At 46.8% G+C, this 13,532-nt stretch overlaps 1 protein-coding gene across 50 annotated transcripts in view; it reads right to left on the bottom strand.

The window, feature by feature from the left end:
• Positions 1-367: 367 nt before the first annotated feature.
• ZNF618 (zinc finger protein 618) overlaps positions 368-13,532 on the bottom strand; it is a 170,100-nt gene continuing 156,935 nt past the window's right edge. For 28 of the 50 annotated variants that reach the window (XM_077968268.1, XM_077968278.1, XM_028834951.2 and 25 more), the window contains 4 exons: positions 12,122-12,166; positions 10,988-11,065; positions 2,628-2,729; positions 368-1,970 (listed from right to left, as the gene is read on the bottom strand). In XM_077968268.1, the coding sequence (XP_077824394.1) occupies positions 454-1,970; positions 2,628-2,729; positions 10,988-11,065; positions 12,122-12,166 (1,742 nt within the window). In that variant the 3' untranslated portion in view covers positions 368-453. The remainder of the gene's footprint in view (positions 1,971-2,627; positions 2,730-10,987; positions 11,066-12,121; positions 12,167-13,532) is intronic. The other 22 variants (XM_028834953.2, XM_028834954.2, XM_077968288.1 and 19 more) reach the window with 1 other exon arrangement.

The raw sequence follows: 13,532 nt of genomic DNA on the forward strand, positions 1-13,532 counted from the left end.
ACACCTGAAAGCGGAGTCTTCTAAAGCCCCCTTACTGAGAAAAGGAGGTGAAACATCTCCCTCTTTCCCAATCGCTCAGCTTTCCTGACACGCCCAGTTCAACGCACACCTGTCCAAGAACAGGCATGTGTACACGCACCAGGGTCGTGTGTGTGTGTGCGCGCGTGTGTGTGTGTGCGAAGTTTCTCTGGCCATGCAGATGAGCAGAGACACCCCCACACCCCCACAACCACAGCACGTGTGTTCAGACACGTGCACACACTTGTGGCTGTGTACACACCCGCACACACACACATATAAAAAAAAGCACTTAAGTTTCCAGGGGGCATTTATAATGAGGTCCACAGTGTTTAGAACTTAAAATTCCTTTTCTTTGTTTGTGACAGTGTTGTGTGGTTTTTTTCTAATGTTATCTTCTCTTTTTCTTTTTTTTTTTTTCCCCGAAGTCAAATCTTAAAGCATGTTGGATTTCAGAAACATGAGTTTATTCATATCTTCTGGACTGAGCAGCCGCCTCCGTTTGATTAGAAGCGCTTGTTCACACATATTTACACACCCGCTTCTGGCGCCCACGGCCGGAACCGCCAGGAGCCAGAAGGCGAGCTTGGCGAGTTTTGTGTGCTTTTGGGTAACGCACGACCAGTACTGGAAGAGATCAGGGGTAGCCTGGAACAGGGGCTCCTGCAGGTAATCGTACACTTCATTTTTGCCCAGCCGATCATCTTCCTGAGCTGCGGGGTTCTCGCCGGCGGCAGAGCGGGGTTTCTTGGCAGCGGGCTCGAAGTCGGCCTCCTCGGCCCAGGACTCCTTCACCTCGTTGATGAGCTCACAGACCTTGCCGATGATCTCCTCGTGCTGGTAGGGCGGCACAGGCCGCAGCTTCTGCTGCGGGTCCAGGATCATGGCCACCTTGTGGGCTGGGTGCACCTTGAAGTTCTCCTTGAGCGCCTCCAGGAAGAGGTGGCAGAGCTTGCTGACAGTGCCTGCGTCGTTGGCCTTGGCCGTGAACAGCTTCTCCAGCCTGACGTAGGTGGGCAGCACGAGCTGCAGGGTGGGCTGGCTCTCGTTGCTCAGCTCGATGACTGCCTGCTTCACCGGCGTCAGGATGGCTGCCAGGTTGCTGAGCAGGTGCTTGTTGAGGCTCTGGATGAGGTTCATCTTCTTGGCCCGGCTGTAGAACTCGCAGATCTGCTCGTAGCGCTCGTGCACCAGTAACAGTGAGTCCGTCACCGAGTTCCAGCAGGGCGGTGGCGACGTCTCCTCCAGCGACCCGAAGGTCTCCTTGGCCAGGCCCGTGGAGCCCGCCAGGTCCTCACACACGTTGAGCAGCTCGATGACCTCGTGCATGCTGCGGGCCTGCAGCGTCCGCTTGCTCAGCACGCTCTGCACCACCGAGTTCAAGGCACAGGCTGAGCAGCGAAGGCACATACCGGCCTTAGAGAAGGCGGACGTGCTCACCCGGCAATCCGTCACATACACTGTCCTGATCTCCGACATCACAAACTCCGACAGCACGTTCTGCACCCAGTGGTGCACAAGGTCGCCGCTGTCGCGAATGTCCGCACCCTTCACACCCAGCACGTAGCTCTTGATGTGGTTGCCCTCGGCCTGGTAGGCCGTGAGGATGTAGCAGGAGTCAGGGCCGACACTCTGGGAGTGGCAGGTGACACCGATGCCTAGGCAGGCATTGCTGCCCAAGGCACAGGTCACTTTCACCTTCACCTGGTTGTACATGCGTGGCAGGTGCTTCAGCGCCAGTGTGTTGAAGTTGCCCAGGATTTCAGTGACTGAGAAGGCCCCATAGCGGGCACCACTGTCTACTAAGGTCTGGGCCAACTTCAGGAACTCCTTCCCGCTGACCACGCTCAGTGCACCCAGGTCGGCACACATGACCCTCAACAGCCGCTCTGCAATGTTCTGCCGCTCCTTCTCGGGGATCATGCTGTTGGGTGTTAAACCACTGGTAGTGGCTGGCAGAGGACACAAAGAGAGATGCGATTAATTCTGGCATTCAAGGCTGCTTGGAGCGGCAGTAGCCTAATAACTCTAAACATCTAGTATTGGGAATGGCAAATAGATTTCCTCTTGCACACACATTGGTGGTGCTGGCTGCCTTTAATATGTGACGGTCTCAAGGGATAAAGTTCTATGATTGATTAGTAAGGCCTGCCATGGGCATGGGAATAGAACATACTGGTATGTATGAAACATAATTGTGGTCTATGTCATTCACCTAGACCTTTGAAGCCAACTAGTCTAATTTCTTCCTCAATATAGGAATCTCCTCTAATATGGGAATCTTCAGGGAATAAAATACATGAGATCATCATGTCAGGAAAGAGCAACCAGCAGAAATTGTGGAGAGGTGGGTTCTAGTTCTGATTCTGGCACAAACTGGTGCTTTCTGATTGCATAAAAAAGTCACCTCCTCTCCCTGGGCCTCCTTCTGCCCATCCCCTGAGTTAAGAACTCCTGCAAACAAGGTCTTAGGTGTAAAAGTGCTTTGGAAACTATCATGCACCATCTTACAACATCACAGGAAGCACAAATGGTGGGAATGGGGGGCAGAGAGGAACAATGGGAGCATAAGGGGACCCTCAGGTCCAGCCCTGCTTGGGGAGACCTACTGTTATTGGCGCTGTTCCTCTGGACCTGAGGTTTCCACTTCTCTTCTACAACAGCAGGTGGCGATCGGGACTGGTTGGAGGCGATGTTGTTTTCATTGTCAGCTGTGGGCACAAAGGGGACAGTGTGTAACCTGGAAGGGTAAGAGTCCTGTTGATGAAGAAGACAAGAACTAGAGTGTGGTGGGTAACAGCAGAATGTGGCCACTGGGACTCAGGCTTGGTTTAAAATCCTGGCTCCTCCTTAGACAACTATCTATGCTTGCAAAGCCTCATTTTCATCATTTGGAAAAACTAAGGTAATCATATGGACATTACACTATGGCTGATAGGACTAACAAGAGCGAATCCAGGAAGAGCTGAGCACAGTGTGTGGTATGGAGCAAACTCTCTGGAAATGGGAAGCACTGGATCCCAAGCCTGGCTGGGAACCCCACACCTACTCCCTCCACACAACCTCAGAGTTCTAGCTGATATACAGGGAAGGGAGTACCGGTCACACCCCCCAAGTGGCCAAAAACTCCTCATGCTCTCTCACTTCCTCAAAGTTTGCATTTTTAAAGTATATTTACTAGAAATTTTATTAAATGAACAAAACAAAACCAAAGCCATGTGTGACACAAAGTACCAAATTACCAACCCCCTCACTGTGAGACATGGAAACTGAAGCTCGGATATAAGAAAAGATCACAGAGAAAGCAGCAGCAGGGCTGGGACATAATCCCAGGTTCCCAGTTCCTGGATGTGTCCTCCACATACTTCTCTAGTTTTTGTTAATTGCACATATGCAGTTGTATCCAGTTGTAAGTAATTGGTATATGCCTATTCTCCTGGATGCATGGTTACTCCTTGACATGTTTATGGGATCAATTCTGAATAGGACATGGTCTGAGTCACATTCTTGTCACTACACATGGCCATATGTACTTCTATCATATACGACATACCACAGCTTGCTTAACCACACTCCCAAGTCCTAGGTTTCTGGCTCTGCTGTTTTCAATATTACTGTTCTGCTATGAACCTGGCTGCCTAATTGTGATCCTGTGATGTAATAATCCAGCAACATAAAGGATTCCATACCATGACCAAGTGGGATTTACTCCAGGAGTATAGTTGATTAAACATACAAAAATAAATGTAATACACCATGCTAATGGAGTAAAGGACAAAAATCACATGGTCATCTTAATAGATGCAGAAAAAGCATTTGACAAAATCTAACACCCTTTTCATAATAAAAACACTCAATGAACTAGGAATCGAAGCGAAGTTTTCCAACCTAATAAAGAGCATCTACCAAAACCCCACAGCTAACATCATGCTTACTGAGGAAACACTGAAAGTTTTCTCCGTAAGATCAGGAACAAGGTAAGAACATTCACTCTCACTCTCATTTCTTCTATTCAACATGTAGAGTCATGTTGGACATATATTTTGAGAAATGTGTTGTTAGGAGATTTTGTCATTGGGCAAACATCATAAAGTGTACTTACACAAACCTAGATGGTATATCCTATTATACACCTAGTTATACGGTATAGCCTACTGCTTCTAGGCTACGAACCTGTACAGTGTGTTACTGTACTGAATGCTTCAGGCAACTGTACCACAATGGTAAATATTTGTGTATCTGAACATAAAAAAGGTATAGTAAAGATAGGATATTATAGTTTTATGGGACCACTGTCACATATGCAATCCATTATGTACATCATGTGGTGCATGGCTGTATTAGAAATTCTAGCTAGAACAATTAGGTAAAAAAAGAAAAACATCCAGATTGGAATGGAAGAAGCAAAATGATCTCTAACTGCAGATGACATGATTGTGTATATAGAAAATCTTATGGAATCCACATACATACAAAACAATTAGAACTAATAAACGATTTCAGCAAGGGTGCAGGATACAAGATCAATATATAAAACAAAATGACAGTTTTCTGTACTAGTGATAAACATTCCAAAAGCTGAGTTAAGAAAACAATTCCATTTATAATAGCTTTGAAAATAATTACTTAAGATTAAATTTTAAAAAGTATAAGAATCGAACACTGAAAACTAAAACACTGTTGAAATAACTCAAGTAAGACCTAAGTAAATGAAAAGATATTCCATGTTCATGGACCGGAAGACTTACTGTTAAAATATTAACTCTTTCAGTCCATGAACATGGAATGTCCCAACTCATCTAGATTAAACACAATCCTTATCAAAATCCATATTGTTGTTGTTTTTCTGCAAAAACTGACAAGCTGATCCTGAAATTCATACGGAAATGCAAGAGATACAGAATAGCCAAAACAATTTAGAAAAAGGACAAAGTATACTGGAGGAATATACTTCCTGATTTCCAAACTACTACAACGCTATAGTAATTAAGACAGTATAATACTGGCACAGGATAGACATACAGATCAATGGAATACAACTGGAAACACAGAAATAAACACCTACATCTATGGTCAACTGAGTTTTGACAAGGTTATCAGGACAATTCAATGGGGGAAAATAATGGTCTTTTCTACAAATGGCGCTGGGACAACTAGATACCCACATGTAAAAGAATGAAATTGGACTCCCGCCTCACACACATATAAAAATAAACTCAAAATGGAATACAGACCTAAATGTAAGAGCTAAAACTATAAAATTCTTAGAGGTTTATAAGGGAACATATGAACTGATTAAGTCTTTGTGACCTTAGGTTAGGTAGTGGTTTCTTGATACCACTGCCTGGATATGGCACCAAAAGCACAGAGAAAAATAGATGAAAGGACTTCAAAATTAAAAACTTTTATACTTTGAAGGACATCAAGAAAGTAAAAAGACAAGACACAGAATGGGAAAGATATTTGCAAATAATCTATAGGAAACTTGTATCTAGAATATATGAAGAACTCTCACAATTCAATAATAAAAGGATACAAAAAAACAATTAAAAATGGGCAAAGGCTGTTCACTGATATCATATACCTAGAAAACCCTAAAGACTTGTCCAAAAAGCTCCTAGAACTGATAAATGAATTCAGTAAAGTTTCAGGATACAAAAATCAATGTACACAAATCAGTAGCACTGCTATATACCAGCAGTGACCAAGTTGAGAACTAAATCAAGAATTCAACCCCTTTTACAAAAGCTGCCAAACAAAACAAAACAAAACAAAACAAAAAAACAACGTAGGAATACACTTAACCAAGGAGGTGAAAGACCTCTACAGGGAAAACTACAAAACACTGCGGAAAGAAATCACAGATGACACAGACAAATAGAAACACATTCCGTGCTCATGGATGGGTAGAGTCAATATCGTGAAAATGACCATATTGCCAAAAGCATCTACAAATTCAATGTGATTCCCATCAAAACAACATCATTATTCTTCACAGAACTAGAAAAAACAATCCTAAAATTTAAATGGAACCAGAAAAGAGCTCGCACAGCCAAAGCAAAGCTAAGAAAAAAGAACGAATCTGGGGACAACACATTACCGGACTTCAAACTAAACTACAAGGCTATAGTCACCAAAATGGCATAGTACTGGCATAAAAATAGGCACATAGACCAGTAGAACAGAATAGAGAATCCAGAAATAAAGCCAAATACAGCCAACTTATCTTCGACAAAGCAAACAAAAACATAAAGTGGGGAAAGGACACCCTATTCAACAAATGGTGCTGGGATAATTGGCTAGCCACATGCAGAAGAATAAAACTGGATCCTCATCTCTCACCTTACACAAAAAATCAATTCAAGATGGATCAAAGACTTAAATCTAAGGCCCGAAACCATAAAAATTCTAGAACATCAGAAAACCACTTCTAGACACTGGCTTAGGCAAAGACCTTCATGACCAAGAACACAAAAGCAAATGCACAAAAAACATAGATAGATAGATGGGACCTAAACACAAAAGCTTCTGCACAGCAAGAGAAATAATCAGCAGAGTAAACAGATAACCCACAGACTGGGATAAAATCTTTGCAAATGCATCTGACAAAGGACTAATATCCAGAATCTATGAGGAATTCAAACAAATCAGCAAGAAAAAAATAAACAATCCCATCAAAAAGTGGCCTAAGGATATGAATAGATAATTCTCAAAAGAAGATAAATGAACGTCCAACAAACATGAAAAAATGCTCAACATCACTAATGATCAGGGAAATGCAAATCAAAGCCACAGTGCAGTACCATCTTATTCCTGCAAGAATGGCCATAACTTAAAAATCAAAAAATAATAGATGTTGGCAGGGATGTGGTGGAAAGGGAACACTTTTACTAGGACAACCACTATGGAAAACGCATGGAGGTTCCTTAAAGACCTAAAAGTAGATCTACCATTTCTTCCAGCAATCCCATTACTGGGTATATCTTCTTTGGAGAAATGTGTATTCAGATCCTTTGCCAATGTGGTCAATGAGCACAGGAACAGATGCTCAACATTATTAGCTGTCAGAAAAATGTAAATCAAAACCACAATGAAATGCCATTTCACATGCACTAGGATGGCTATTATCAAGAAGGAAGATGATAAAAGGTATAGACAGGGATATAGAGAAATTAGAATCTTCATACACTGCTGGTAGAAATGTAAAAATGGTGCAGCTACTTTAGGAAACAATCTGGTGATTCCTCACAGTATTAAACAGAATTACCTTACAGCTCAGTATCTCCACTTTCAGGTATATACCCAAGAGAGTTAAAAACATGTACATGACTTGTACATGAATGTTCATAGCAGCATTATTCATAATAGCCCCAAACTGGAGATCTACATGACCATCAGTTGGTGAATGGATAAACAAATTGTGATATATTTAGACAATGAAATACAACTCAGCAAAATAAAGGAATTATTGGTAACACAGAACATGGACAAACCTCAAAAGTATGCTAAGTGAAAGAAGTTAGACACAAGAGGCTAAATACTGTAGAACTCCATATGTAATAAAATCCACTAAAGGCAAAACTACAATGAAAGAAAGCAGGTGTTAGTTGCCAGTAGCTAGGGTAGGAGAAAGGGAATGACTGCAAAGAGGCATGAAGAAACTTTCTGGGTTGATGGTAATATTATTTTTACATTTTAGAGACAGGGTCTTGCTCTGTCACCCCAGGCTGGAGTGCAGTGGTACCAGGAAAGGAAGAAAGGAAGAAACCAGGGTAGGAAGGAAGGAAGGAAGGAAGGAAGGAAGGAAGGAAGGAAGGAAGGAAGGAAGGAAGGAGGGAAGGAGGGAAGGAGGGAAGGAGGGAAGGAGGGAAGGAGGGAAGGGGGGAAGGGGGGAAGGGGGGAAAGGGGGAAGGGGGGAAGGGGGGAAGGAGGGAAGGAGGGAAGGAGGGAAGGAAGGAAGGAAGGAAGGAAGGAAGGAAGGAAGGAAGGAAGGAAGGAAGGAAGGAAGGAAGGAAAGAAGGAAGGAACAAACCAGGTGTGGTCATCTCCAAAATCCTAAACTCATGAGCTGCCAGCTTGCTTGCTGTCTGTTGAGTCTCCCAATCCCTCTTAGCTGTGGTCTTCCTGGCTGTACTTCAATGAGGAGGCTGAAAGAGATGACCTCTGAGAGGGCTTCCATCTCTGCTAATCTTCCATCAGGGTCTACCTGAGGCTGCACAGGGTGGATGTTGAGAGCGTGGGCTCTGGAGTTCACTGCGAGAGCTGGAATCCTATCCATAGCCTGCCACTGTGACTGCATAGCCTTGGACAAGTTACTTAACCAATTTGTGCCTCCGTTTCGTCAGCTATGAAGCAGAGCTGTTATGGGCACTTAACTCTGAGGGTTGTTCTGAGAATTAAATGAGTGAATATATGTAAAAGTCTTAGAACAAGGCCTGGCGCCAAGTAAAAGCTCAAATGCTATTGGATGCTTTTATTTTAGGAGATGTGCAACTTTGGGCCAGTGATTATGTTCTTTGAGCCTCGGTTTCATCATCTGCATAATAGGGATGAAAATGTCAACTACCTAATCAGGAAGATCTGATGAAATAACCTGTGTAAAGCTCTCATACCACAAGTGACGCACAGAAAGCACTTGCAAAATTTTAGTTATCTTTGGTATTATTACTGCCAAAGCACGCTTCTCCAACGTCACCAAGGCACGCCAGGTTTTCCTATAGCACAGAAAGGAAGTTTATTAGCGGGAATTACCCTGTGCCATTCAGCAGCCCCATAATGAGATTGGTGTTATTCAAGGCTGATCCTCCTTATCGGCGGCGCTGTGAACTGCGCAGCTCATGATGCTTAATTTCTCTCTATGGAGCGAAGCCTTTAATCCCGATTCAGGGTGGCTGGGATTCAGCCTGGCTTTGCGCTTGATTGCCAGCCAGGCATTCTCTGGCTGCGCTGAACCAGAACAAAGCAGCCCGCGGCTCCACTCTGAAAACAAGTCAAGATGCTTGGGAGAGGTGGGGCCACCTCAAGGCTCAGCCCTGATTTGCATTTTAATGGTCTCCAGGGATGGGAAAGCACTGGCACCCAGGCTCTTCCCTAATCACAGCTCAGCTTCCAGAAGCTGGCAGGGCGCGGGCAGAGTGCCGAGGCTTCAGAGGAAGAGTGCAGGAGGCTGTGCTGTGGGAGTCTCAGGACCAGGTGATATGTTCAGGCAGGACCGGGGGTCCTGCTTCCCCATGGGGTCTAAACACCTTGAGCTGGCATTCAAGGCCTTCCCTGGTGAGGCACGGCTGACGACAAAGGAAAGCAGGGGGTGGCAAGCGTGGTGTGGGGTAGGTTGCTGGAGACAGGGGATTTTCAGGCCCTTTAGAGATGGAGACATAGCTTCCTGCAGGAGGTCACACAGTACCCAGACACACCAGTTAGAGCAGGTCTCCGAGGCAAGTGCCTTGGCTGCAACTCCAGAGCTCTGTCTTGATTTTAAGTTCATTAGAAATAAATAATAGGCTCCCCCAAAAGATCATGTGATTTTATGCCTAGTATACAGCAGATACCCAATTAATATATGCTGGATGAATGAGTGAATGACAGAGACTACACTAACAGAACAGTACTTAGCCTAAAAGAGATTCTAGTACTGTAATACTCTATGCTAGTCAGGCCAGACCTGGGAGATGACGTGAAAGATTTGTACAATAACAATAACAGGTGAAATAACAGCAGGTACCAATTACTGAACCCCATTATATGTCAGGGACTTCTCACCCATTATTTCTAATGCCTCTAGAGAATTCCTCTGGGGAAAGGGGTGGAGGGACAGCTAGCTGCCTCCCCAGACTCATGCTTCCCTTTGCAGAGTGTCCAGCTGTGCTGGGACAGTGGCTCTGGACATGCTTCCGCTCATGGATTCAGGCTGGTCATGTGACTAATTCTCCACACTGGAATTTGAGCATCTACAGGTGTCATTTGTGGTCTGAAATGGTAAAGAAGTGTGCCTGCTCCACAGCCTCTCTCTCCATCCACAAAGAGAGAGGACGCCGAAGATCTAGAGGAGGATGAAGCCACAAGAAAAAAGAGCCTTGATCCCTGAATGACCATGTGGAAGCCACCTAACGAGGTCATGTGCATTGGGCTATAATGTGAGTAAGAAGTAAATGATCTGTATGTGTAACCACTGAGAATGTGGAATTACTGACTTATTCCAGCAAATAGTGTCTCCCTAAGACTTGTGTTATGCTGTGGTGAAATATAATAAAAAGGTTGCCTGGAGAGCAGATGACTGCACCTGTAGCTCTAGAGCAGTGGTTCTCAAAGGGTTAGTCCCTGAACCAGTAGCATCAGCACTGTCTTAAGACTTACCAAAAATGCAAATCCTAGTCCTCACCTCTGCAGACCTACAGAATCAGAAATTCACAATGGAGTCTAGAAATCTGTGCTCTAGCCAGCCTCCTGGTGATTCTGATGTGTCCTCAAGTTTGGACAGAATTGCATTCTGGGACATAGGGTGTTAGTGAATGAGACTCTGCTCTGAGGCGGGCCTTAGCCCAGTTTGCCTTGGGCTGCATGTCTCTCCATCCCCACCTTCTGCCTCTGCTCATCTTGATCTCAAACCATGTTCCATTTCCACCTGCACATTTCGCTTCCAGGCTAGCTCCTACTTGGCCTTTAGGCCCAGCCAAGAGGCCACCACCTCCAGGAAGTCTTTTCAATTCTGTCCCATCTCTCTGTGTTCCCACAGAGCCTGTGCTGCCTCCCCACCGCCCCCGCCTGCAGAGCACAGACCAGCCTGTGCTAATAACTGACTGACTGGGGCTCCCTGCAAGCAGGTTCCATGTCCTATGAGCATTCCTTCCAGGAAAGAGCGGTCTTCCCCAGGCGCCTCAGGTCAGGCCCTAACCGTCTCTTCCGTTTGCAGGAACTGAGGAAGGGGAGGGGGAGAGGAGCTGTATCCCTGGTGGGCAGCTGGGCCCCTTACCTGCGTGGGATTGCATGTGCTCCAACAGGTTGTTGTAGAACTGGAACTGGATCCCACAGGCGCCACACGTGTAGGGTTCTGGAGGGAGAAATGAGGCAGCCGCGTGAGGGGTGGAACCAACGCAGACACCTTCTGCTGGGCTGCAGGCAGCTTTGCAAGTGGGAACCCAAACACACACTGGGTCTCTGTGCTCAGGGCTCCAGGCCCAGCCTGCCTGCCTCCCCTGTCACTAGACCCATGAGGGAGAGGCTGGGGGAAGGAACGATGGAGAGAGAAAGCCATGCAGAGAGAGACCATTAGCTCAATTGAGCAGCTATTTATTGAGTGCTTACTGCGTGCCAGCCACTGTTCTGCACACTTGAGATGGGGGTAGCGGGGACAACATCAACATCAACAGACCAACGGCCCTCTCAGGGCAGAGACCGAGTCTCATGGTGTCACACCCCAGCTCTCTCTGTGGAACCACATGAGGTCACTATTTGCCAAGTGAACAAATGAATGAATGTATGAATGAACAAGAACCAAGGTAACAGACAAAAGGAAAGCAAGAAGGAAAAGGGTAAGAAGTGGAAAAAGCCACAGAGAAGCACGAGGAAGTGGGGATCCGATGGGGAAAGGGAGGAGGAGAGGGAGGGAGGAGTGAGGGACGGCACACGTAGGAACAGGTGCAAGGGGCGCAGGGGCCTGGATCACTCAGCTCTCTGCTCTCAGCATTCATGTCAGTGCCTGGCAGAGAAGAGGGACAAGGAGAGAAGGAAGAGGAAAAAGAAAGAGGGGTGGGAAGAAGAGCAAGGAAAAGAAGAAAAAGGAGGGCTGCAATGGGGCTCGGAAGAGGTGTCCTGAGGCTGCCCAATGACCGTGAATGGGAAGGCCTGAGCTCCTGCCAGGGCTGAGGCAGCAGAGCCAAGGTTGCTGCTCGTTAGGGCTCTGCCCCACTCCATCCAAACTGCTCCACCCGCCCAGGGCTAGACCTCAGCCTGCCTCCACCAGCTGCCAGGTCTGCCCGGGAGGGCAGCCCAAGGCCCATCTCACACAGCCTGGAGGTTCCAGGAGCACGTGGCTGGTTGAGTTCCTTCCCTGCCCTGCCCTGCCCTGCCTTGCCCTCTCCAGCCCCCCGACAGGACCATCACTTACTCTGTAGGAGAGGGAAAGGGTTGGAAATCAGGGGACTTGCAGTTTCTGCAAAAGAGAAACAGTTTAGCCATCTCTTCTAGTTCTGCTGTTCTGTGCTGATCGTCATAATTTTTATTCTTAATAACCAGTGAGCCAGATGGGGCTTTCAGAGGAGCAGGGAGCATCTGAGGGGCAGGCTTACAATCTGGGGTGGGGTTGCGGGGAGGCTTGACACAGAGGCCATGTCTTTCAGAGGATCCAGGTTTAATTACTGTGGGTGCTGGGGCCACCAGGCAGGGCAAGACAAGTCACTGCCATCCCTCCAGGACACCCTTCACTCTGAAAAAGTGAGGCCACATGAGTACCGGTGACAAGACATCCTTGCACGGCAGCTCACTTCGGGACAGGGAGCTGGCAGCTCCTTCTAGGTTCTGGCACCAGGGTGGGGATGTTTGGTACCAAACACCAGAGCAGCCACCGAAAGCGGCTGTGCTTTGGAGGGCTCCTGCTGGCTGGCATCTCTCCCTCACTTCTTGGCACTGCCAGAGGTTGGCAAGCCTCAAACGCAGCAGGCAGCACAGCGGGGCCAGATGGACGAGATGGGGAATCCTGGCTCCACCACTTATAATCTGGGGGACCTGGGGCAGCAATCCACCTTTCCTGAGCCTCAGTTTCCCACCCCAAAAAGTGGGGATAACAATAACATTGACCCGCACGGGGCTGTGGTAAGGAGGAAGACAGATAAGACATATAAAGCTCTGAACACATGCCAGGCACACAGTAAGCGCTCAATAAATGGCGGCTGCCAACAGCAGCAGCAGCAGTGCTTGCACTATCATTCCCGATTGTGAGTATTAGTTCTGGGGGCAGGGGACGCGCAGAGGGTGCAGCATGGCTTGGCTGGGAGCACAGGGCACACCCGGAGACCTTGGTTCCAGCCCGGCGCTGCTACTTATTCTGTGTGGCCTTGGGCAAGTCACTCCATCCCTTTCAGGCCCACCTCTTGGAGAGGCTGTGTAGATTACATTGTTCAAAATCTCATTTCCTTCCGCAGAGCAGTCATCAAATCACTTGGTTTACTTAAAAAATTAAAATGATCAACTATCAACACCAAAAAACCCTAACATCTGAGTATGTAATCTGTGCCAGGCACTCACTGAATGTTTACAACCGCCACGGGGCTATGTGTGTTCATCAAGCCACTTTATAGCAGAGGAGGGATTCAGAGACTAGCCTAAGTCACTAGTTAGCAAGTGGTGGAGTTGGGTTCACATGTGAGTAAGAGCCCGAAGTGGAGCTCCTGTTACTAGGCAGATGCCTCCACACTCAAGTCTGGGCTCCTGGTTGTCTCAGAGGGTCCCCAATGGTTGTGATGTGTTCGTCACCTGTCCACACCCAGGCAGTGCCCAGCCCAGTGCCTGGCACAGGCTGA

Source organism: Macaca mulatta, chromosome 15, assembly GCF_049350105.2.
Source record: "Macaca mulatta isolate MMU2019108-1 chromosome 15, T2T-MMU8v2.0, whole genome shotgun sequence".
Classification (NCBI taxonomy): Eukaryota; Metazoa; Chordata; class Mammalia; order Primates; family Cercopithecidae; genus Macaca; species Macaca mulatta.